The 24,526-nt window shown below is 45.2% G+C and overlaps 1 protein-coding gene across 1 annotated transcript in view; it reads right to left on the reverse strand.

The window, feature by feature from the left end:
• Positions 1 to 24,526, reverse strand: part of LOC147706522 (alpha-2-macroglobulin-like protein 1) — a 290,022-nt gene that overhangs the window by 42,795 nt on the left and 222,701 nt on the right. The window contains exons 28-31 of the mRNA XM_086932987.1: positions 23,957 to 24,119; positions 13,199 to 13,404; positions 8,426 to 8,641; positions 410 to 525 (exon numbers count right to left, since the gene is read on the reverse strand). Coding sequence (XP_086789113.1) covers positions 410 to 525; positions 8,426 to 8,641; positions 13,199 to 13,404; positions 23,957 to 24,119 — 701 coding nt within the window. The remainder of the gene's footprint in view (positions 1 to 409; positions 526 to 8,425; positions 8,642 to 13,198; positions 13,405 to 23,956; positions 24,120 to 24,526) is intronic.

Consider the following 24,526-nt stretch of genomic DNA (forward strand, 5'->3'; position numbering starts at 1 on the left):
TCTATCTGGGATGCCTTCCACTATTTTGTAGGGTAGAAGAAATGAATAAAGAATGTCTGTACCCCTTAAATCGCTGTCAACACAGAAGAAGACAGAAGACTTGCATATGAATCGCTTAATGCACAGAGCACTATGGAAACGTCATTACCTTTTGACATCTGGGTTTCAAAGAGATGGAAAGCACAGCCTATGACAGACCCAAGACCTGCTGACCTTTAGGAGGATACTCAAGACCTGGTGGTTCGATCAGTAGCAACCCCCCACCCACCCCCCCACCCCCCCCCCCAGCATCTTGAGACCCTCGCGGGTATGAAGTGCACTTTACAAATGATTGATTGATTGATTGACATAGAGAAAGTAATTCCTCACTTCTCATTTCACAAAGAGAACTTGGTGTCCACGCCCTCACCTGACTTGAATGTTGATGGTGAAGGTGGTGTTGCTGAAGTCATTTGGCCCAAACTCCACAGAGAGGTCAAATGAGGGACTTGTCTTCGGTGGAGGAACATGGTACCTCAGAGTTGTCTGTAATCAAGAGACCAATTGCAGAATACTTTTACTGAACTAGACTTCCAAGTAAATTGTTCACATTTATTTGTCTTTGCAGATTTCCTTTTTATGATTCCCCAAATCAAGAGGTAAAAGGAATCTATTGCATTGCAGATGTTTTTATTGAAACATGTACAAAGCCTTAATAACTTTATCTACATGTCTAATGCCTATAAAGGTACATATTATAAACAGCACAAGAATCAAGGATGCAATTATTTCCTAATACAAGTACATTCTGTCAGTAGTTACATAAATAGGTGTTACAGTAGGCAAGGACAATATTATTTGAAATTATGACAATCAATCTATTTTAAGTTTGACAGAATCTTAAGAAATAATATTAAAATATTAATAATCTTATTTGCAAATAGCTTAGCTCAGGAATGTTATGAAAGTGTATTAATCACAAACACATCTTAATATATCTTCTTACTCAGTTAATTTTGAGGATTTATCACAGTCCTCCCATTGCCCAGAATGACATTCATTCTACTAAAATTGACCTTCAAATGAAATTGCGAGAGCCGTCATCTGAATCTCCACCTGACTGAAAATCTTAAGTTCTTCTGGAACCAGTATCCAGTCACCTTGCTGATTCTCAGTGATGTGTTGTGTCTGATCATCACACTGATCTTCAGGCAGATACCCGATTGGTCCAAGTATCTGATCTGCTAACTGTTCTGGCTGAGCATATATCAGATTTCCGATTGTATTCAATATAAAATCCTTAATTTCATCATCTAACCCACTAACAGTTCCTGTCTCTGATCCTTTATCTGGTCACTTTGCTGAACTTCTATCCTCTACCCTCTGTCAGACTCCTCATGCAATAATACAGTCGGTCCTCTGCTAACACTATATTGATCCTCTCTCTGTTTTCTTGCTGGTCCTTGAGCTGGTGCTCAATCAGGATCTCGAATTGGGTCCTTTTTTGGAACTTTTTTGTACCACCTATTGGATCCTATTTTGAAACCTCAAATTGAGCCTATTTTAAAGGTTATCACTAGTAATTGTGAGTTTGATTAAAAAAAACAATGTTATGTTCCTTCATTTCTATGTAGCGGCCTTGCAATTTACTAATACTAGGGAACATCTTTCTTCCATTAACCCTCTTTAGAGACACATTTGTCAGAGTCTAAAGCGCCCACCTTAAAAATGCATTCTTTGTTGGGAAAAGCTAACTGTGAGTCTTGGGTCATTTTCATGCACGGATCAATGATTCTTCCTCCTTTACTACTATTTAACCTGCCACATCAGTGCTTGTCACACTTACTTAGAATATCTGTGATAGTTTATCGTTAGATGCCCCTGTTTTTAGCTGGTGAAGTAGATCCCAACATAATGACCCACTCCAATTGGACAGACATTGACATGTTTGTAAGTGCTGCACAGGTGCTGTCAGGCTCTCACTCCAAGTGCCCGTCAACTGCCGGCCATGCCAGCCTAGTGGTCTTGTGCACTCTGTTTAGCACCACGTCCTGAGCCAACTCCTTTGCCACAGTTTTCCAGCGTGAGGGTACACAAACATGGCCCTGGTATGTCATCCTCTTCTCAGGATATTACCCCGCCTACTCCGCCCATTTGCTTCCTGTTTTAACAACCACCAAATCCTGTGCTGTGCCTCTGAACCCAGCCCCCTGCTCTCCTCTCCAGGGCCAGGGTTGTGCTATCTTAGAACTTTTCACAGGAGGAATGTGTATGACATTTCTCCCTTTATCTGCAGCCACTGCCACAGGATTGTCCACATCAGATTGCAATGGGAGGGACAGTGGGAACCAATACCACTTCCTGCAATATCAGCAATGTTTGTCATATTACATCTTATCCCAAAGATGCCACTGAAGATACTAGGAGATGGAGTGGTGATCTTTATACCTGTTATGGAAAATTCTCCACAGCACTGCTGCCAGGTGTACCTCACATAGACAAACTAAAAATCTCGATGAAGTAGCCTTGCATCATACTAAGACAGCAATTTATGAGCTTTAGATTTATTTGGAAGGAGATGCTGAGGGTTTGAAGATATCATTATATCCATAAGGCAACATTGATAAAAGAAAAAAAAGTATGATGCAAAACAAGTTCAGAAATGTTAACAATGCATTTGCTAATTACCTAAAAAGTATAGGAAAATAAATGATAACTTTTGAAAAATTTCCTTCATTGCTAGTCATCGGGACCAGTCTTTAACATGGAATCTTATTTACGTCAATGTTATCCTTTGGAAATGGTGGAAATGTATAGGGTTATTCTGTTTTTCAGACTTATTTGTGGGAACAGGGTGGAGGTTAAACTGACCCACTGGTGCATGGGGATGAATAGGGTTGAATCATTGCCGCAGTGAACAATTAACCTGCCCATTAGACAATCCTCCTGACTCTCTTTTTATCATTGAAACAGAGCTTGATAAGAAGCACTTTTTGGATCACCATGGCAAAGAGATTTGAACAACAAACAAAAGATCAGGGGGAGGGAAGGTCATTTAGATGCAGGCTTATTGGATGAGTTGGCAGTCTGTCTTTTGCAAAAGTATCAGAGCTTCTCCCCACTGGTGGGTGGCATCACTGGTTAAAACCAAACCATGTAGGAAGGCTTCAACTTGAGCTGTGAGAGCATGCAGTGGAAAGGTTTTAGAAAGATGAAAAGGCTGTAATTTGGGCAAAGTGCTGATTAAGGTTGGATCTTTCCTGATTTGGTGCTGCTGCTTCACCCTGGTCCAAGTTCTGTGGCAATGGAAGCTTGCATTTAATAATATCGTAGACACAAAAAAGATGTTTGCAGAGTTGGAATTGTCTAAATTATCACTAAAGTGAAATCTTTCATTGGGGTTTCTTCAGGTTGATGCCTTATGACCAAGTCGGAACCATATTTAGCACGTGGGTATCAATGTCTCTCTTATTCCCCCTGCATACAGTCAGACACTTGGCTAAGGAAACATTTAGCTTTTATGTGGTACTTGTGCTGGGGTATGGGACTCATCTATCTCTCAGGACTCCCTTCATACCAGATTGTGAGTGTCTTGGGTGGGTTTTGGGCTCCATAAGGCAAGCAAGGCACCAGAGCAGGCAGGGTGAAGTAAACAACACTCGTCTCCACAACTCTAATAGGAAATTTGACCCTGGCAAAGGACATCATGGAAAACTCTTCTTTCATACTGGGTCAAAGGACTCAGACTTTCTCCTTGGCTCAACCTGCTATTACTAATATGGCAAACCCAGATGGACATTTTATATGTAAAAGCAGTCATCTCATTAGTCAGACCCCCCAGGATATAGCGGCATGGATTTGCAAATTTAGCGGCACAAATATGGAAATTTAGCGGCACAAATATTGAAATTTAGCGGCATTTTAGCGGCACTTTATTTTACTCATAAGCATTCATTTTCAGCCTTAAATCAATGGAAACTGTTTTAGCAGAGTATTCCACTTTGATTAGGCAATCTGGAATATGGAATAGAGGAAGCAGCCCACAGGTTAAGGCTGTTATCCCTTGGAATTGCAATTCTTCATCTGCCAGTTGGATTAAACAGAAGTGTGAGGTCTAAAATTTTGTGTCACATTTTGTGATGTCTATTCCTGTGAGATCATGGGTCTTGATGACACTTCCTGTGATGCGACGTGCCGTGTCGCGCTCAATGATGTCACTCAATGTGATGTCACGCGCTATGCTGCCTAACTTGGGTAGACCCCCCCACTTCTGTTTTTTAGGACCTGTGCCCTCCTAAGAAGTGAAATAAAGACAAAACAAGAGAACAGGCCTCCTCCATCCTTGTACCCAGAATCGGGGAGAACATCCCTTTCTCCATCCGGGCCGCCCCAGCGCGGATGCATTGCAGGGATTGAGTGACAGGCACTCACCCACACCTGACCCCCTGCATGTCTGGTTTCTGCCCCCAAAGCTCTCCTGCCTTTGAAGTCATGGCTCCTGCCTGGAATCCGAGGGGCAGGCGCAGAGTACAAATGATGCGGAAATGAGTCCTGTTCCTAGGGAGGGCCGTGCCAGGGCTTAGAAGCCCCGCTGCGAGTCTAGACTGCGGACGGGCCCCCCCGTGCAACTCACGACACCCACAACGAGGCGCTTCACAGGTCGTAACCAGGGGGCTCGGCCTGGAAAGGATAAAAAGAATGCGGCCCGAATTCGACACGACGTTCTGCAGTTTCTAAATGACCCCAAACCTGTATTTACAACGTTTTAGGTCTGGCTTGAAACCCCAGCTGTCGCCAAGCCTTACGTGAGAGCTACCTAAGCAAGGATTTGCAATATAATCGGTCTCTCATTTGTGAGAGTTAGAGCTATTGGCGTTATAAAAGATACATGTGTTTTGTTTTGGAGTGTAGTGGATGAGCGTGGAGAGGAATTATGTGTGGGTTGTATTGGAATTGTAAGATGTGGAGTTGTGTGTTGTGTAGTGTATTTATGTAGTGGAATTATGTGACATGGTGAATAGACAATGGTGTGAGTTGCAAAGAATAGCCAGGAAGGTAGAGAGGGATAGGTAATTTGTGTAGGAAGGGGTTATTGAACTCGAGAGGAGCAGAAAGAGTGTGTGAGAAAGAGAGAAAGAAGGGTAGAACAGGCCATAGACGCATAAAGATGGAGGTTTTTATATGCAGAAGAATAGGAGGAGAGGGTGGGTTTGAGGGAGGGAAACTTTGAAAAGTGACATGATAGAAACTGGGCTTTAAGACCTGAAGTTAACCATATGAGAGAGGCGTGAGAGAGGCGTGAATAGAGCACGAGAGAGCCAGACAGCTGGGTGGGAGTACCAGAGAGAAAGAGAGATAGGGGGACAAGAGGCATGATACTCTTAGTCCATGACGTGCCCAGGCTTTGCCAGGAATTCACCCTCTGAGCCATTGGTGTTGCCTTGTTGTCGGTCTGCAGGGTGTAGGGAGATCTCTGGCACTGTTTGATGCCAGCGGTGAAAATCGCCCGTGCAAAGACAAGTGAGCCACTAGATTGGTCAGGCCAGCTCATCTCTTTCACTACACTTACATGCATACCTATAGCTTAAGCCTGTTTGTCAGGCGCTCGTATATCCTGGCCTCTAATATTAATTTCACAAGATTCGCTGTTAAAATAGCTCAGAAGGTTGAGCCACTAGGCGAGATAACAGTTTTCAAACTGAAGGTTACAGGTTCGATTCACAGAACAGCAGACTCGTCTTTTCCTCTTTCCAAGGCAGACCGAATAAATACCATTTAGTCAGATTAACAATTAGTCACATTGTATATCCGATCTAAAAGGCCACAAGTGAGGATTCAATTGGGCTGCAACACAGAATAATTAATCAAATTATATGCATCCCGCTTCAAAAAGGTAGTTGTAAGGCTCCATTAACAAGTGGGGAGAGCTCTGGGCATCAAATCTGATTTTGTTTGGTTGCAGAACTATTTCCGCGCCCCAGTGCTTCATTATGCAAATGCTTTCGTGTCATGATTGTGGTTTATGCTCCTTTATGCACCCGTCCCTGTCCGTCTCGCCCCTCCTTGCTGCCTTCAAGGCTTTGGCCGAGCAGAATTTGACTTTGAGATTACGGTGGCTTTGTTCACGTCTTACCAAAACATTGCCACAATAGAGCGAGGGTGCCAACCGCCTCCCCCCCACAATGCAAACAGTAGCTGAGAATGCCAGCGAGGCGGCGGGACCGGAGGCTCGTTCAGTGCTTTCTGTCTCAGCCATTCTGACTGGTCCAGGGAAGCTGCTGACACACACGAGTTGTTTTGCACAGCCAATGAAATGGGCGGCGCACAGCCAATGAAAGGCATTGTTTGTTTTGCTGTCTCCCGGTAGAGACACTTTTTTGAAAATATCGCGGCCAATATGGCTATTATCGCGGCCATCGCGGTAATCTGCCGATTTCGCGATTTTTTCGTGAATCGCGAAATCGCGATAAACTGGAGGGTCTGATTAGTGCATGTCACACACTGTTAGTGCACCAGACCTACGTGTTTCATATGTTGACCTTCACACAATTTTACAACAGTGCAATTTGAGGCATGATACCCCAATCAAGTGGCTAATCTCCTTCCAAATTAAAAATGACCCTGTAAAAAGGTTTCATGTATTGTAGAAAGTTTTGTGATCAGTACATTCCATTAAGTTTGAGGAGGACCAACTGAGTTCACAGAATGTATATGTAACGACTAAAATGACTGGATGAATTCCAAAATGCAAATCTTGAGAGTCTAAATGTTATTTACTGTAGGAATAGAGACGGAAAAATAAAGAAGATGAAAATAGATAAAAGGTATGAAGAGAAAGTCAGTCAGTAGCCCAAAATAGAGGAGTAGGAAAGATTGCAAAATAGAAATAGAAATAAGAGCAAGAAACCCTTACTAAGGAATTGCAACAACACATAAAGGCATCTACTCTATTGCCTGATGGCACCAAGTTATGTCAGCCTTAAACTGCTTTAACTAGATGACCTGTAGGATTAGCATGTGGCTAGTGTGTCGAGGGTGGACTGGTAATGGATGCACTTATGACACGCGGCAGACTGCCCATCACTCTCTACCTTTTGATAATTTTCATTCACCTTCTCTTTCCTAATCTGGTTTATGTTCTATTTGCGTATGAAGGATTTTTCCCCAGTCTTCAAGATCTTTTTAAATATGGAATGTTTTATTGCTTAATTTTAGTTTTTACAAATTATGATTTCATCAGTGTTTACATAAAACTATATTAAACCTAATTTGGCTCCACTGCTACTTCACTGCTCTCTTAAGTCCTCATCAATATATGTGATCACGTCCTTTCCCTTCTTCTCCACCACAATAGAGACTTCCTGAGAAACCACAATCAAATTATGTGATTCTTTAGTAGCATGGTTCAAAACCAAAAGCTTTGCTAAGCAGGAGTTTTTGATGGCACAGACTGTGTTGCACTCCTCTCTCACAGTCACCCATGCAAGCATAAAGGCCTAAAGGCTTCTTTTCCGAGACCATCCGTGCTTTGTGGCATTCACAGTGGCATAAGGAGCTTTATGCACACACTCTATTATCTAGAGATTCTGACTATCTGGGATAAGGGGATTGACATAATGATATATACAGCCATATGTTGTTTGGTTGGGGATGCTCCCAGGTTCTAGAACATCTGCCAACTAGTGAACGGACAATTTGAGGAACACCAAGTCTCTACACAATAGGAATCATCATGAATGAATGTCTATGAAACTGATCCATATCTTAAGTCTCTCTCTGGGCATCTTGATGTCTATGTGGTATACCCTCAAATCCAGCATTGATGTCACCACTACATCACATTGTGGGCCCGATTCACAGAACTAACTTAAGACAAAATCCTAAACTTACTACTTTTGGTATTCACAGAAGTTAGGATTTTGTCTTAAGTTTGTCTTAAGACAGACTTAAGTTAGGATTTTGTCTTAAGACTGTATTAAATCTGTCTTAAGACAAACTTAAGACAAAATCCTAACTTCTGTGAATACCAAAAGTAGTAAGTTTAGGATTTTGTCTTAAGTTAGTTCTGTGAATCGGGCCCTCAAGGTCTAAGTAAGTAGACCTGGAGGTACAAATAGTAAAGATATGCTTAACATAACAATATAGTGAATGAACTATGTTTGTAGGTCAATGTTCCTGACATCAATGTAGTGTCATACAACTAGTTATATTTCTGTTATATTAACCCTACACATATACATGTGTTTTGGCAGGTGCACTGGATGTCTCACTAAACCAAAGTATAGTTGAAATGAAATCCTTCATTCCATCACTCAACATTTGTTTTTTTTTTTGCTTTTACATTTCTAACCTCCTGTTATAACAAATAAACCTTGTTTAAGCAACAGAAGCAGCCTTAAAATCTCCTATCAATTGCTGTTTGTCTTCTATTAACCAGTCTACTCACCTGCACATACACACAGCCTTCACCTTCCACGGCTACTTCATACTTCCCAGGCACACTGGGGAGCGTCACTTGCTGTAGCAGGAGTCGGGATGAGTTATTCACAGTAAAGACATGCTGGAACCCTTGGTGGGAGGTCAGGGTCACATTGATGCCACTGCACACACTGGAAGTTCTGGCAGCAAACTTTGAAAGGGCTTTGAGGGCCTCCATTGTGTCCTAAGGTGGACAAAAATGTACACTTGGTCAAATGTTAAAGACGTAAAAAGAAAAGAAAGTGGCAAAGCCAATATCTCTAGCTTCTTCTTAGGGGAATTTCAATAAAGGCACATGTGTGTGGGTGTGTGTGTGTGTGTGTGTGTGCGTGTGTGGGCGTGTGTGTGTGTGTGTGTTGCCCTCAGCTGTTCTAGAAAAAAATACCATAATGAATTAACTGATGAGACTACAAGAATATGGAAGGTAGAATTATGTCCTCTTTCCTGAAAAAACACCAGTAACAGAGTTAAGCTGTACCCTCTGAGAAGAGTGCCAAGAACAGGGTTCAGTTGATAAAGTTTACAAGGTGAACGTAGAAGCCACACAAAGCAGAATTCTGCTTAGTGGATACTCTTGCCAAAGTGCTAGTATTTTTCATGCTTTAAGAAAGATTATCCTCAAAATGCCACGACCATGACTTGATGGACACCCCTTCCAAGGAATCACAAACCAAGAAAGCACCAGAAAACCGATGTCAGAAGGGGGCTGACCACAAGCGCTCTCTCTCTCTCTCTCTCTCTCTCTCTCTCTCTCTCTCTCTCTCTCTCTCTCCAGCCCTCCCCCTCTCCACTCACTCTCTCTCTCTCTCTCTCTCTCTCTCTCTCTCCAGCCCTCTCCCTCTCCACTCTCTCTCTCTCTCTCTCTCTCTCTCTCTCTCTATCTCTCCAGCCCTATCCCTCTCCACTCGCTCTCTCTCTCTCTCTCTCTCGCTCTCTCTCTCTCTCTCGCCTCTCTCCTCTCTCTCTCTCTCTCTCTCCAGCCCTCTCCCTCTCACTCTCTCTCTCTCTCTCTCTCTCTCTCCAGCCTCCTCTCTCTCTCTCTCTCTCTCTCTCTCTCTCTCTCTCTCTCTCTCTCTCTCTCTCTCTCTCCAGCACTCTCCCTCTCCACTCTCTCTCTCTCCGCCAGCACTCTCCCTCTCCACACTCTCTCTCTCTCTCTCTCTCTCTCTCTCTCTCTCTCTCTCTCTCTCTCTCTCTCCACCCTCTCCCTCTCCTCTCTCTCTCTCTCTCTCTCTCTCTCTCTCTCTCTCTCCAGCCCTCTCCCTCTCCACTCTCTCTCTCTCTCTCTCTCTCTCCAGCCCTCTCCCTCTCCACTCACTCTCTCTCTCTCTCTCTCTCTCCAGCCTCTCCCTCTCCACTCACTCTCTCTCTCTCTCTCTCTCTCCAGCCCTCTCCCTCTCCACTCTCTCTCTCTCTCTCTCTCTCTCTCGCCAGCACTCTCCCTCTCCTCTCCACTCTCTCTCTCTCTCTCTCTCTCTCTCTCTCTCTCTCTCTCTCTCTCTCTCTCTCTCCAGCCCTCTCCTCTCCTCTCTCTCCTCTCTCTCTCTCTCTCTCTCTCTCCTCCAGCCCTCTCCCTCTCCTCTCTCTCTCTCTCTCTCTCTCTCTCTCTCTCTCTCTCTCTCCAGCCCTCTCCCTCTCCACTCTCTCTCCACTCTCTCTCTCTCTCTCTCTCTCTCTCTCTCCAGCCCTCTCCCTCTCCACTCTCTCTCTCTCTCTCTCTCCAGCCCTCTCCCTCTCCACTCACTCTCTCTCTCTCTCTCTCTCCAGCCCTCTCCCTCTCCACTCACTCTCTCTCTCTCTCTCTCCAGCCCTCTCCACTCTCTCTCTCTCTCTCTCTCTCTCTCTATCTCTCCAGCCCTATCCCTCTCCACTCGCTCTCTCTCTCTCTCTCTCTCCAGCCCTCTCCCTCTCCACTCTCTCTCTCTCTCTCTCTCTCTCTCTCTCTCTCTCTCTCCAGCCCTCTCCCTCTCTCTCTCTCTCTCTCTCTCTCTCTCTCTCTCTCCAGCCCTCTCCCTCTCCACTCTCTCTCTCTCTCTCTCTCTCTCTCTCTCTCTCTCTCTCTCTCTCTCTCTCTCTCCAGCCCTCTCCCTCTCCACTCTCTCTCCCTCTCTCTCTCTCTCTCTCTCTCTCTCTCTTACAATGCAATGGTCTCGGCATTCTTAATGTTAGAGCTATTGGCATTGCTCATGACATTATTTTTATTTATGTTTTTGTTTTTAAAACATAAATAAATGGCATTGTCATTTACAATGCCAATAGCAGGGCAGGAGAGCAAGCACAATGATAGAGATGGCAGGACAGCAAGCACAAGCAACGAGTGGGCAGGACAGCAAGCACAAGCAACGAGGGGGCAGGACAGCAAGCACAAGCAACAAGGGGGCAGGACAGCAAGCACAAGCATCGAGGGAGCAGGAGAGCAACCACAACCAGCGAGGGAGGGCAGGACAGCAAGCACAACCAACAAGGGGGGGGCAGGACAGCAAGCACAACCAAGGAGGGGGGCAGGACAGCAAGCACAAGCAACAAGGGGCGGCAGGACAGCAAGCACAAACAACAAGGGTGCAGGACAGCAAGCACAAGCAACGAGGGGGCAGGACAGCAAGCACAACGATCGAGGGGGCAGGACAGCAAGCACAAGCAACGAGGGGGCAGGACAGCAAGCACAAGCAACGAGGGGAAGGAGAGCAAACACAATCAACGAGGGGGCAGGAGAGCAAGCATAAGCAACGGGGGGCAGGACAGCAAGCACAACCAATGAGGGGGGGCAGGAGAGCAAGCACAACCAATGAGGGGGGGGGCAGGACAGCAAACACAACCAACGAGGGGGGCAGGACAGCAAGCACAACCAACGAGGGGGGCATGACAGCAAGCACAACCAAAGAGGGGGGGCAAGCACAAGCAACGAGGGGGCAGGGGAGCAAGCACAAGCAATTGAGGGGGTAGGACAGCAAGTACCAGCAACGAGGGGGCAGGGGAGCAAGCAGAAGCAACGAGGGGGCAGGACAGCAAGCACAAGCAACGAGGGGGCAGGACAGCAAGCACAAACAATGAGGGGGCAGGAAAGCAAGCACAAGCAACGAGGGGGGGCAGGACAGCAAGCACAACCAACGAGGGGGCGGGGAGCAAGCACGAGCAATGAGGGGGCAGGACAGCAAGCACGAGCAAGGAGGGGGCAGGACAGCAAGCACAAGCAATGAGGAGGGGCAGGAGAGCAAGCACAAGCAACGAGGGGACAGGACAGCAAGCACAAGCAATGAGGGGGGCAGGAGAGCAAGCACAAGCAACGAGGGGGGCAGGAGAGCAAGCACGAGCAACGAGGGGGCAGGACATCAAGCACAAGCAACGAAGGGGGGCAGGACAGCAAGCACGAGCAACGAGGCGGGCAGGACAGCAAGCACGAGCAACGAGGGGGGCAGGACAGCAAGCACGAGCAACGAGGGGGCACTCACCGGAGGACTCGGCAGCTTCTCCACTTCTTCCGGCGGCGGTCAGACAGAAATGGCGTCAGAAAAGCGCCGACATTTTCGCATTCGGGGCGTGATTTTTGCTGTTGAGTGACGGATGACGTCATGGAGAAAAAAACTGCAGAAAACACGCCCCAAATCCGAAAAAGACGGGGCTTAAACGGAGTGACGCCCCTCTCCTCCAATGGCTGGCCTCCGTTTAGAAATCCTGCCAATGGAGAAGAGGGGCCCCTCTTTATAAAACATTAAATCTCGGAGCGAGACTGCTCAAGCTCAGCCTACGGTCTGAGACCAAAAAACTATGAATAGTGTAAAGGGCTGATAAATGCAAATCTTTGAGTATATTGACCCACTTTGAAGAATTTTGTCTTTAAGGTCTAACTGCAGACAACACCACTGCATGTCATTTGGGATGAGGCATTTACCTCGCCACATACCAGCTTTGTTGCTTAGCTTTTCTGCTAATTACCATATTTATGAAGTATCAGAAATCGATATGATCGACGTGATCTGGGAGAGGAGTTGGCTTAACGGCTAGGGTGGTCGATCTCAAATCCGGGGAACTGGGTTTGAGTCTCGTCAATGACATTGAACATTCTATGATTCTGAGCAAATCACTCCCCGTGCCTATCAAAAATGAATGTGTCCTCCCATCTTTGGTCATTCTGGAATTATTTTAGTTGACTATGTTCAGTGGAAGCACATTAATGGATGCTGTTATCTGTAAAAAAAACTATTTCCAGTTCTCCCCTCTGATGGGCAATCTGCTTTAAGCGCTGGTTAGAGGTATTATGCACTGCAAGGCATGCCTGGAAGCATAGATGATAAAATGAAGCAGGACAAATTATCATGGTACCCCAACTCTGATACACTAGTTCGAATAGCTGCAAAATTTAAGATTTCATGGGGCACTCAAACTCCATGTTCGATCAGCCTCCAAAGGAGTTGGAATTTAGGGCACACCAGTTCCATGATTTGCATGACTCACCCTTGCATGCAAGAGAAGCAATTTACTTTTCCACTTGTTTCATATTTGACTACTCACATTCCAGAATATTTCCATTGAAATTCACAATGCCGGTCTATGGTTTAATGGAATTCATGCTCTTGCATGCGTGTGGAAACTACACTCATGGGTGTGACATTATTCAAGATCCTTGCTTGTTCGGACTAGTATTGGACTGTATTTGCAAAGTGACACATATTTATTAGTTCACTAAAGCATGAGTTGGAGCATGCAATGTCTCAGACATCTCAGTAACATAGTGCTCACTTACCAGAGTTGTGGCATAACCCCCATAGGGGTTCTGCTGGTGCATTATCCCACCTACAATCTGGGAACTTTTCATGAGATCCTCCTTGGTCAAGTCTTGCCGACTGAGGAGGGCCTGAAGGACGATGGCTGAGACCTCCACTGTCCCCTGCTCTGGTACAGTCCACAGTTCTGCTTCGCTTCCTGCCTGAGTCCAAAATATGTCCACGCCTAGACAAACACAAACTTTAATGATTACACTGCGCAAATGCCTTCTTCAAAGCCTTTTTATGAGGCTGCAATGTCCAATTTATTAGGATTTGCACACTATCAGCATCTTTGTATGATCTGGCTGCCCACCAAAAGAAGTGGAATTATTTCAGAATAAACACAAACAATAAACAAGATATAAAAGAGTGTTAAAGATGCTGCTGCTGTAGGAGTTTGGGAGAGCATGTGTGTGTGGTTGAGTGTGTGTTTGTACCAGCTGATTTTGTCTTTAACTGTTTTAAAGAAGACCGAGGTTTCACTTCAGGACACCTTAGACCACACAGATGGACTCTGGAGACAGTATTTCTTCATTTTGATGGTATGCTACGTAGACTGTTTCTCTGGTGTATCCAGTCCACCAGATGTTCACAAAAAGTTGAAGGTGCAGAGTCTTTAAAACAGGAAATCCATTGTTTGACAACCACAGCTGGAACAACCTAGTGCCTTATACATGGAAATGATCTAAGATTTAGGGTGGATGTCCAGACCCTTGGAGGAGTGTTCTAAAGCAGGTGGGCTGTACTTAGCAACCAGGATTCCTAAGTGTTACTGCAGAGAGGGGGAGGCATGGGTATGTACAGCACAAACAGAGCTAGTGCAGAGCCTTAAGTAGATTCACAGGTGTTTCTGTCCAGGGTGGATTGGGCACGACCTATGGTGGCTTCCTAACCCGCGTCATTGTGCATGGATTGGATCATGTTCATTGTGAATCTAGTACAGTCATCCAAATTTGGTGACGCGTGAGAAGCATTTTGTCATTTACAGTATAGCATCCTAGGAGAATCAGGGCGGTCCTCTGAAGGGAGACAATTTACTAAAAATCTTCAATGCTCACAAAAGTGATGATGTAAAAAAAACCTCAAAGTGCATATAAGATTCATAAAGAATAAGCATAAAGCAAAAAGTCTAATACTTCATGTACTAAATCATAACCACCCAAAGCTCCTTCTGACTCTTGTTGTCATTAAAAAAAAAACGGTGCCAGCAGCTTCCCTGGTCACATAGACATCGTGTTACGTCACCATTAACAACTTATTATGGGACAGGATTACCATTGTCACTTCTCGCATAGCAACTATCCATGGTACTCATCGCTTATCACCAGTGCATCTCAAGATATACCTGTTTATTCCTCAATCAAGACACCATGTCAGTCCAACATTTGCCAAAACATTCTTGTAAATAATTCATCAATCTTCACTGATGATCCTCCACCAGCTAAATCGAGCGAGGCTTGACAAAGCCAACAGGTTTGCAATTTGTACAGTGTATGTGCATAGACTTTTCCAACATACGGGTGCATATAGAGTATTTATACATGTACTAAGGAAAGCATACCTATGCACATCCCATCTTATAAAGTCCAGCTGACATGCAGGCAGCCCAGTGTTATCTACCGCTTTGCCTGCATCATGTCTCTTTCCCTCTTTTTTTATGCTCAACCATGTGTGTTTTTTTATATTTAAATGAGAAATTTCATAAAAAATATCAATTCATTATGAAATGTATTGGAATGTATTCAAAAAATGCATATTTACAATAACCAGAAAAGAGAAAAAAAAATATTTTTTCATAAATAATAAATATTGAAAAAATGCACTTTTGTAGTTGGTGACAGTCTATGTATAGTGGGTAAACAGACATATATATCCATTTGATTTCATTGTCTAGTTATAGGCCTTTCCAAACTAGATTTTCTTCCCTATGTATAACTAGCATATTTCTTATATAGGGGTCCCCTACTTCCTAAACCAGTCCAGTGCACAAATACACATATATCAATGCACATACAGTGTAAGTGTCAACCATGTCATACGTAACTCTTTTCAGGAGGGCACACAGGGTGATGTACATCGGAGGAGTACTGGCGATACCGCTTCCAGGCCACATACTCAATTCATCTCCAGGGAGCACCGTGTGCTGTGTATCAAGAGAGGACTGGAGGCTTTGCACGCACATAGCTCTTGGTGCCGCGTGCAACTGTTGAGCATCAGGACCGCATCAAATGATGCACAGTTCAGGAGCATAAAGATGTGAGCAAGGGGTGGTGTGGAGCACTGGGTGTGGGCTCATGAACTCTCATGCACCACTGTGACACTTTGGCGTGGCCATTGACTTGTGTGACACTTGTCGCCAGCCTTCGAATTGTGAACCGCAAAATGTTGCATGATGGGCATTGAGACTTAATTAGAATGTAAAAAGAAAAACTACAAGTGCCAGAATGCACAGTACTGTTAGAAAAAAATCCATAAGTACCTGACAGTGTCACACATGACACAGGCATTTGCCAGCTATGCTCATTGATGGAAAGATAGTGAATAACAATATACTTTCCTGCTTATGGTGTAGACACGTTGACATGTTTTGCTGCTCTAAACTATTTTTTGGTGTACAAAATTTGGAACAAAAACTGCTTAAGTAATTTTAACTATTTTAAATGACCGTGCTTCCCTCACAGAAACTAATCAGCGATTGTACAACATCATAGGAAAGGTACAGAGAAATGTGCAGTCATTATGAAACATGTTTTGCCACACAATATCCAGGGGTACACTCACCTGCTGGACAGGAGCGGTGGAAAAAAATTGAATAAATCCTCATGCTGAGTACAAATCCAAAAGGTGAAAGGTAATGAAGACAGTGAGGCATCACATCTTGGTTTCCCAAATAATATATTCAACTTTAGAGAAAACTAGGTAAACTGCCATGTGTACGGAAAAATGTCAAACTAGAAACAGGAACAAATAAAGAGATTTAAGGAAATAAACCTCTCTCCGATGGCATGAAGGATGAAGGCAAACTAATGTAGCTATGAAATATTAGTAATGGTTCAAACTGCTATCTGGCATACAGCGTAAGAAGATTTTGTTGCAACAGCCTGCAGTGACGGCTGGTGCATGTAAGAGCGGTGAGGCAGAAAAAACTCAAAAGATGATGACGAGGGAAAACATATTTTTTTAAAACCCACTTACCATGCGCTCGCCGCATTATGGAGAAGTGTGGCTCAAGTGGTTGGAGCGGCAGACCCTGATGCAGAGGTCTGGCCCGGACCAGGGTTCAATTCCCCGCCTCGGCGGGTCTTGGGCTCAGATTTCCCCGGACCTGACAATTCTCGCCTCGGTGCCTATTCCAATCATGGAGTCCCACTCTGTAACTCTGGGCAATAGCTTGCTTAATCTCCACAACGGCCCCTCGCAGCGGGATGCCTGGCTTTCACCTTGGAGATGCCCAGTAATGGGTTATCTCGCAGGGGAATACCAGGACGGGTTCCCTAAGCAAGCGCTGGGACGCTTTCGGGCAGCCATGTGCTCTACAAATCAAATTTCATTTCATTTCATTTCATTATCAAGTTGGGAATGCGGCGAGTGCAAGGTAAGTGGTTTTCTTTTTTCTAATTTTCCCTTGTCGTTGTCTGTCGATTCTCACCCCCACCCCCACCGCTCTTACCTGCATCGGCCGTCACTGACACCCTGATATCAGAGCAACTGTAGCACTTTTATTGCTAGTGGCACAGTTACAAAGCTACTGCACTGCTTTGCATGAGAGGAAGAAAGCAGGACAGTACCTTACCTACTAAGATATGGGACTATCCTGCTCTCTCCCTAATGCTGGCACGCGTTCAGGCTGCCTAGCGCCACGCATATACCTTTGCCCCGTAGTGCAAGGGTGTATGTGTGTGTGAGATATAGGATAGCTTTTATGCAGTGCAAAATGCTATGCTTATAGAAACTGTAATATGTTTCCCACTTTGGATATGTACAGTACATTGCAGCACACATGCAAAGTCAGAAAAACATGGAGAAATAAAAACATTTCTCCTTTTTATCGACTGCCTCAAAAAGGCATTCTTTTTGGGTGCAAAACTCTGTCTAGCATTCTCAGCAGATGGGACTTTGTGTCAAAAACCATGGTTGGAGCTAATAACATGCCCATATCAGGACAAAGGAAAGCGGGACGACTTTATTACATCTGTAAGAAAAACACCCCAATGACAAACTTTACAAAACAAACATGGCGGTTCTGACACATACAAGATAACACATTGGAAAAGGAAGTGGAAATAGAATGTAATCATAACACTTGCAGTAAGAGCGGTCAGCTGCCTTTGGCCCCGCATTAGTGCACCGCCATTGGGCCCCACGCTGGTGGGGACACCAAAGCTGGTTTTCACATCAGAAACATTTCTAAATTAGCCTCTAAAAACTTTTCCTGTGCACCCCCTCCTCATTTGTCCATACCCTACCTCTTGCCTTGCTCATACAGAGTCATTCCCTGCTGGAGGTGTGGCAGGTGTTCCAGGTGGGGAGTGCCTCGCCAACTCCATAGGCCACAAAGTCACTACCCACTCTAAATGAGAGTTCATATACCCACCAATGGATATATCTAAAGTCGTATTCAAAATACAGACAATCCTGGCTGAAGAAGGGTGAAACCCAGAAACCGGTCCTAGGATGCTTGTTTCTGGTCCAGAGAGGACCTGGCTTGGCAGTTCGGGCTGGACTGTTCCCATGCGGCACAAGGTCAAGACTGATTTGCATATGGCCAGGTCTAGACTGGGGTGGCATGGTGAGCAAAAGAATGATGGATTTAATCCAGATCGCTTGACTGGGGGTGAATGTTTTGATTTGTTCAGCATTCCGTCCATCAATTGTGAGTCTTTTGTTTTCTCGCCCTAAGTGTGCCAGGTATGCCCAGAAGTGGGTCCTGGACTCACTGTGCCTCTGGATTCAAGCTATCCTGGCTGAAGAGGGGTGAAACCCCGAAACTGGTCCTAGGATGCTTGTTTCTGGTCCAGGGAGGACCTGGCTTGGCAGTTCGGGTTGAACTGTTCCCATGATGCAAAGGGTCAAGACTGATTTGCATATGGCCAGGTCTGAACTGGAGTGGCATGATGAGCAAAAGAATGATCGATTTAACCCAGATCTCTTGAATGTTTTGATTTGTTCGGAATTCCGTCCATCAATTTTGTGTCTTTTGCTTTCTCGCCCTAAGTGCGCCAGGTATGCCCAGACGTGGGTCTGGGGCTCACTGTGTCCTTGGAATCAAGCTATCCTGGCTGAAGAGGGGTGAAACATAAACTGTGTTAAACCCTGTTTGCTCTCTTACCCAGACATAATCAGTAAACACAATTCAAAAAACCATGTTCCTACCGTTTGCAACAGTGCAGGTACATAACAGGGCAGATGGTGTTCATAAGGCAGGTTAACAACAGCAAGAATACCTAAGAACTTGAGCTGGTGCCTTATTATTTGTTTCTTAGATGTGGGAGTCTTGCCTTTTTTTTGCATATGGATTCATTCAGCCTTCCCCTACCTTGATCTCTAAAGTTCAAGGACATTTGCAAGGGAGACACCATTTACAACGCAGTCATTACATCCCAGTTCCTTTACAATGCAACGTGATGCCTTTACAACGCAAGTCATTAGATCGACTTGCTGTAGGGGGCGCTCTAACCTAAGGAATAGTATAATTTACTATTCCAACACCTTCCCTACTGTTGCGAAGGCTGGAGTTGGAATAGTAAATTCTACTATTCCTAAGTCCAGCGCGCCCCCAACAGCAAGTCGATCTAATGACTTGCGTTGTAAAGGTGTTGCGTTCTAACAACGCGGTTGTTGTAAAGGATTGCAATGTAATAACATTCAATGTAACATGCTATATTCCTTATGCACAGGAAGATCATAATTGTGTTTGTATTCCTAAGAGTCATCCTCCAAATCTTAATTCTCTGACCCATTAGTGGATCCATGAGAGAGTCCAAGCATATGATGGACTGGAGCATCTCTGTCAGTGGCATAACGGAACATGAGGGGGGCCCCCTGCAAAGTACACAGAGCGAGCCCCCCACCTAGCACCTTTGCTCACAGGCACCCCTGGAGCTCAGGACCCGCCTTGCACCACAGAGGCTGCAGGGGTTTATGTTACTCCACTGATCTGTAAAGCTACCACAACAAGCCCTTAGGTCTTCGTAAAGGTCCAGTGTTAGCAACCGGTGGCTCAGGTGTTGTGGCTGGCTCCAAGGCTGTGTTCTGACGCGACAGCTGGCCCTGGGGTCAAGGTCTCATCTCACAGAGTGGCCCAGATTTGAGCAGAGGTTTGCAGGCAGGCCTGATGGGCTGTGGAGCCTGGCAGATGATGACAGCAGCAGTGACAGGCTGAAGAATGAATGAATGAACCATGCTTGGTGGAAAAACAGATGCTCAGTCCGGTACATTAATTCATAATAAAACGTGTATCAGACAAGGTTCCGGGGTCCCGGGGAACACACTGTTTACTGGACCACAGCAGTAGGGGTTGGGGTAGTTTACCACTGATGTCTCAAGGCTGACTCTACCACGCCTTTGCAAACATAGCAGCAAGTGCATCCCTTTAGCACTTGCCTCTGAAGGTAGACTTGGCTGCGCTATCCAATGCTTACTCAGGGAGGTGGTGTGTGGCTAGACAGTAGACACTCAGAACTCAATAGCGCACACAATAACATCCCAATAGAGAGTGGATCCTATTCTCATACTTACATTTAGTTGGATATATATATTTTTTATGACTTACTTCTTTTATGCCTGGCAGAAATTCACAAAGGGATTTCTGGCAGGCTTTAACCTACCTATTGGGGTACACATCTCTGCCATAACAGCCAAAGTCCCTACAGCCATAAATCTCACTCAAGAGGTGGGAAGTGGGCGGTACAAGGTGTGGTTTGCCTGAGAAGTTTGGGAATACCAACAAAATCAGACATTTGTGAGTATTTCCAATGCCCCCTCCCTCTCATGTCCATCGTAGAAAGGCTGGTGTAAAGCCTCTTTCAGGCTGGGAAGTTTAATGGTTCACCCCCTGAGGTTCTCTTCCACAGCAACTGAAAACACTAGTATAAATTACTAGCCCACATACTCATACCAATGCACCTATTGGTAGAACCCGTCTGGGGAAACAAAAGGCAGGTCCTGCCTGAAAAGCTCAGTCCTACATTACAAAAAAGACTACCATCTCTGCACCTCTTAGCAGCTCCTATATAAATTAACGGCAGTGCTCCTCTCAGAAACAAAAGGCATGACTCAGCAGCTAGCTATTGCCGCATTTCTAAATATACCCTGGTCTCCATCCTCCTAAACCTTGGAGTTTTGTGCTTTCCAGAAAAAAGCTTCAGGGATGGCAGCAGGATACCTGCTAGTCTGGCAGACTCTCTTTCCATTTTGTATGCTGGCCCGCTTACACAGGGAAATCAAAATGGAGTCAGCTGTGTCTGTAGACCACATCTGCACACATTCCTCTTGCACACTTCTGCTGCACAATGAAGAATGTACATGTGCATACTTATTCAGGCTGTACCTATGGGTACACTGTTTTGGTGTAAGACCCAGATGTAATTAACTTTATTTAATTAAATGTATATAGAGGCCAGTAGGTCACTTGCTCATGCAGGTATCAGGTATAAAGGACTGTCCTTCAGCTAGGAATTCACGCTGCCACCTCTAAGAAATTGGGCTACGGGTTGAGGAGGTGTAATCCTACTCAAGCAGGAATCACAATCCTTGTCGAGGTGAGGCACAAGCAAACCCCAAATTAACCTGGGCTCAACCCTCGGGTAGCTTGTCACAGAGCAGTCAGGCTCAACTTAGAAGCAATGTGTGAAGTATTTATGCAGCACTTCAAACAGTAATAAAGTGAAAACACAACACAATAAAAATCTCAAACAAATTTAGAAATATAGAGTAACTTTTGATAAGTAAATTAAGACAAAGCCAAAAAACTCCAATAAGTAGAACAGGAGCTATGTAATTTTAACGATTTCAGTGAAAAAAGCTCAAAAAATCGCAAAGCGTCAACTGTGGCTATCTATGCACCAGACCTGGACAAAGTCACAATTTCAGTCAGACTGCGGTCACCCACAGGGACCCAGTTAGGCCTGCTGAACAAGAGCACCTTAAATCCTGGTTGTAGAGTGTTGTAAGGTCCTGTGTCAAGAATGCGTGATGCAGCTGAGGAGATGCAGCAGTTCCATTGAGCTGGGGAACTGTAATGCAAGGTCCTGCATTATCGGTGATGATCCCATGGATGAAGGCTTGTAATGCAAAGCCTGGTTTCGAGGATGCGTCACGCAGTCGAGGTGAGACTTTGGTTCAAAAGAGCTGCAAGTTTGTAATGCGAAAACTTGCTTCATCATCGAGGTTGCAATTGAGGAGAGATTTGCAATACGAGGGCCTTCGCCAGTGATGCTTAGCACAGTGGCGTGTCCGATGCGGGCTGCAAGTTCGATGTTGAGTCCTTGTGATGGGAGAGCCCTCAAAGCTGAGGTGAAGCACCTGCTCTGCTAGGGATTAAGCTGTGCAGCAGAAGAGATATGTCGGTTCTCCTGGATCCACAGATAGGTAGAGCTCCTTCAGGCCCACTTCCAAGGGTTCAGAAATGGGGGTTACTCTTGGCAGGGTAGGACTCGCAGATGGCAGAGTCCAGGTACTGGGTTCAAGATTGTTGGAGGCTTCTGTCCCCGAGACACTATTCAAGACACCATCTAACTAGCTCTTGTAGCCACTCTGGAGTCCTGTATTCAACAAATTCAGGTCCTATCCTTCTCATCCAGGCAAGAGGACAGCAAGCAGCATGTCAACACAGCAGGGCAGCAGTCAAGAAGAGTGGCAGTCCTTTCAGCAGCACAGCAGTCCTTCTTCCTGGAAGAGTATCTACAGGTCCAGAAGTGCCCTGAAGAGTTGGTGTCTGAGATCCAATTTTTATATGGTGGCCTTCTTTTGAAGTGGGAGAAGCTTTGAAAGGTTTCCCTTTGAACTCCACAGGCATCCTGGCTTCCCTTGGTCCCAACTAACAACAGGGGGTATGCAGACCTTAGTGTTGAGGCAGGAAATAGCCTATTCAAGTGTAAGTAGGGCTGAGCCCAGCTCTCACCTCGCATCCTGCCAGCGATGGCTTCTACAGGCACACCTAAGCTCTCTATTGTGTGTAGCTGTCTAAGAGGAATACACAAAGCCCGCCTGTCAGCTACACACAGTCATGTGACCCAGAGACAGGCTTCAGGCACTAAATGGCTAAGGCAGGAAAATGCCAACAATTCTAAAAGTGCAATTTAAAACTTGACTTCACTATGAGTTAGGATTATTCATTACATTTCCTGGGACAGCGAACTTTCACTGGGTACCTGCTCCCAATTGTAAGTTATCACTTATTAAATGTAATAAGGTAACTCGAATGTTGTCCTGTGGGAGTGGTAGGCTGCAATGGCAGACCTGAAACATGTTTAAAGTGCTACCTAATTGGGTGGCACAATTAGTACTGCTGATACACTAGTAGCATTCATTTTACAGGTCCTGGGCACAGGTTGTGCCACATTACTAGGGACTTACAAGTAAGTTAAATATTCCAATTGGGTATAAGCCAATTTTACCATGTTTTAAGGATAGAGCACACTCACTTTAGCAGCAATGATAAAGTGTGCAGAGTCCTAAAGCCAGCAAAACTTTAGTCAGAAAAACAGGAGGGTTTAAGGCAAAAAGATAGGAGGGAAACCATGCCAAGGATGCCAGGTCTAACACCTCCACTGTCAGTTTTTTGCAGCTCCATGAGCTGAGACTGATCATGCTCACAAGGGAAGGTGGGATGTCCGGCCACCCCAGGCCACATAACTGTATAGTATCTGAATCAGCGGTCCTCCTCAACATGCATGATGGTGATATGGCCAAAATAAAAAATGTAAAACTTTCCAGGGGCTCATATGCAGGTTCACTTAGGGTGATGGCTCATGCCCACAGTCATACACAGGACATTTCCTTCCCAGCAATGTGGAAACAGCCTCAGACCAGGTTAGTCATCTGCTTCCTCAGACATGCAAGTGACCTTCATGGATGAAGAAAGGCTTGCAGCAGTGAGATATTGAGATAGCAGGCCAAGGGCAGACAGCAATGTCAGATTTCACCAGAGTTGCATAAATGCAAATCTCTGGCAGTGTAGGCTGTCACATCACACTATTGTACTTCAGAAAAGGCAATTTTGGGCACTGGTTTGGTGAATAGAATATACGCTTGAGCTCCCAGATGATGAGGCTGAAGCAGATGAGGGAAGGAAAGGCTGTGGAGTTTGAAAGAAAGGCACAAAAGATGTTCTCAGTGAAAATAATGTGGATGGCTTAACTTTTTAGGTTTGTCAATGTGCAAGTGCTCCAATGCATCCTTCCTGCTTCAGAATCTTGAATCTTAAAGACATGCCAGAAAACCCTTGATCGTTGTGCATGGGCCAAGTAGATGTATGATGTCGCTATAAAAGCAGGCTTCAGTAAGAGAGGGATATATTTAACAGTACAAAAACGTGTTGCTAAACAACGCAATAAGCGTGGCTGGCGGAGAGAAGGGTCTATGGGTGCCCTGCTAGCCACATGCAGGCCTAGCGTGCAATTGGTGTGGATGGCAGAGTGTGCAAGGTGGACAGGGCCAACAGATTCATTCACTCCAGGTAGCAGGGGCTTCATAGGCTATTGAATGTTTGTAGCACAGTGGGTGAGACACCTTACCTGAGCTATCCGTCTCTCCATAAAGCTTCTTCAACATCAGATCCAGCAGGGGCTCGTCGCCACACAGGGCATAGATGTAGGCCAGCATTGCCTGGGTGTGTATGGTGACCTCTTCATGGGTGGTGTTCCTCAGACACTGGAGAGCTTTCTCCACCAGGCGCAGCTGTATGGGGCACAAAGGAAGTTTGGATACACATTCTTGAAAGGAACTATGGCCACCTCTACTCCATGAAAGTGAGTAAACATTTATGTTGTGTCATTCATTATCTATACAAGCATGGAGATGTGTGCATAATGGACAGCTGCATTACCGTATAGTGTATTATCTTATCAATCAATGACAGCAAATGTCTTCCAGTTTATTAAACTAATATGTAATTTTTTCCCCCAGCTCTGTCATGGTTGTGCCTTATCAGGGACATGTTCTCTGAAGGATTTTGTTGTTATATGTCTCTTACATACGCTCCTCCCTGTCCTGTCTATGGAGAGCCTGCACCTTTGTTATTATCCAAATATCTCCCGCAGCTAAATTCTACCCATGTTGCAGGTTCCACTTTTGTGCTAAAAAAA

This window comes from Lissotriton vulgaris, chromosome 7 (genome assembly GCF_964263255.1).
Source record: "Lissotriton vulgaris chromosome 7, aLisVul1.2, whole genome shotgun sequence".
In the NCBI taxonomy this organism is placed as follows: Eukaryota; Metazoa; Chordata; class Amphibia; order Caudata; family Salamandridae; genus Lissotriton; species Lissotriton vulgaris.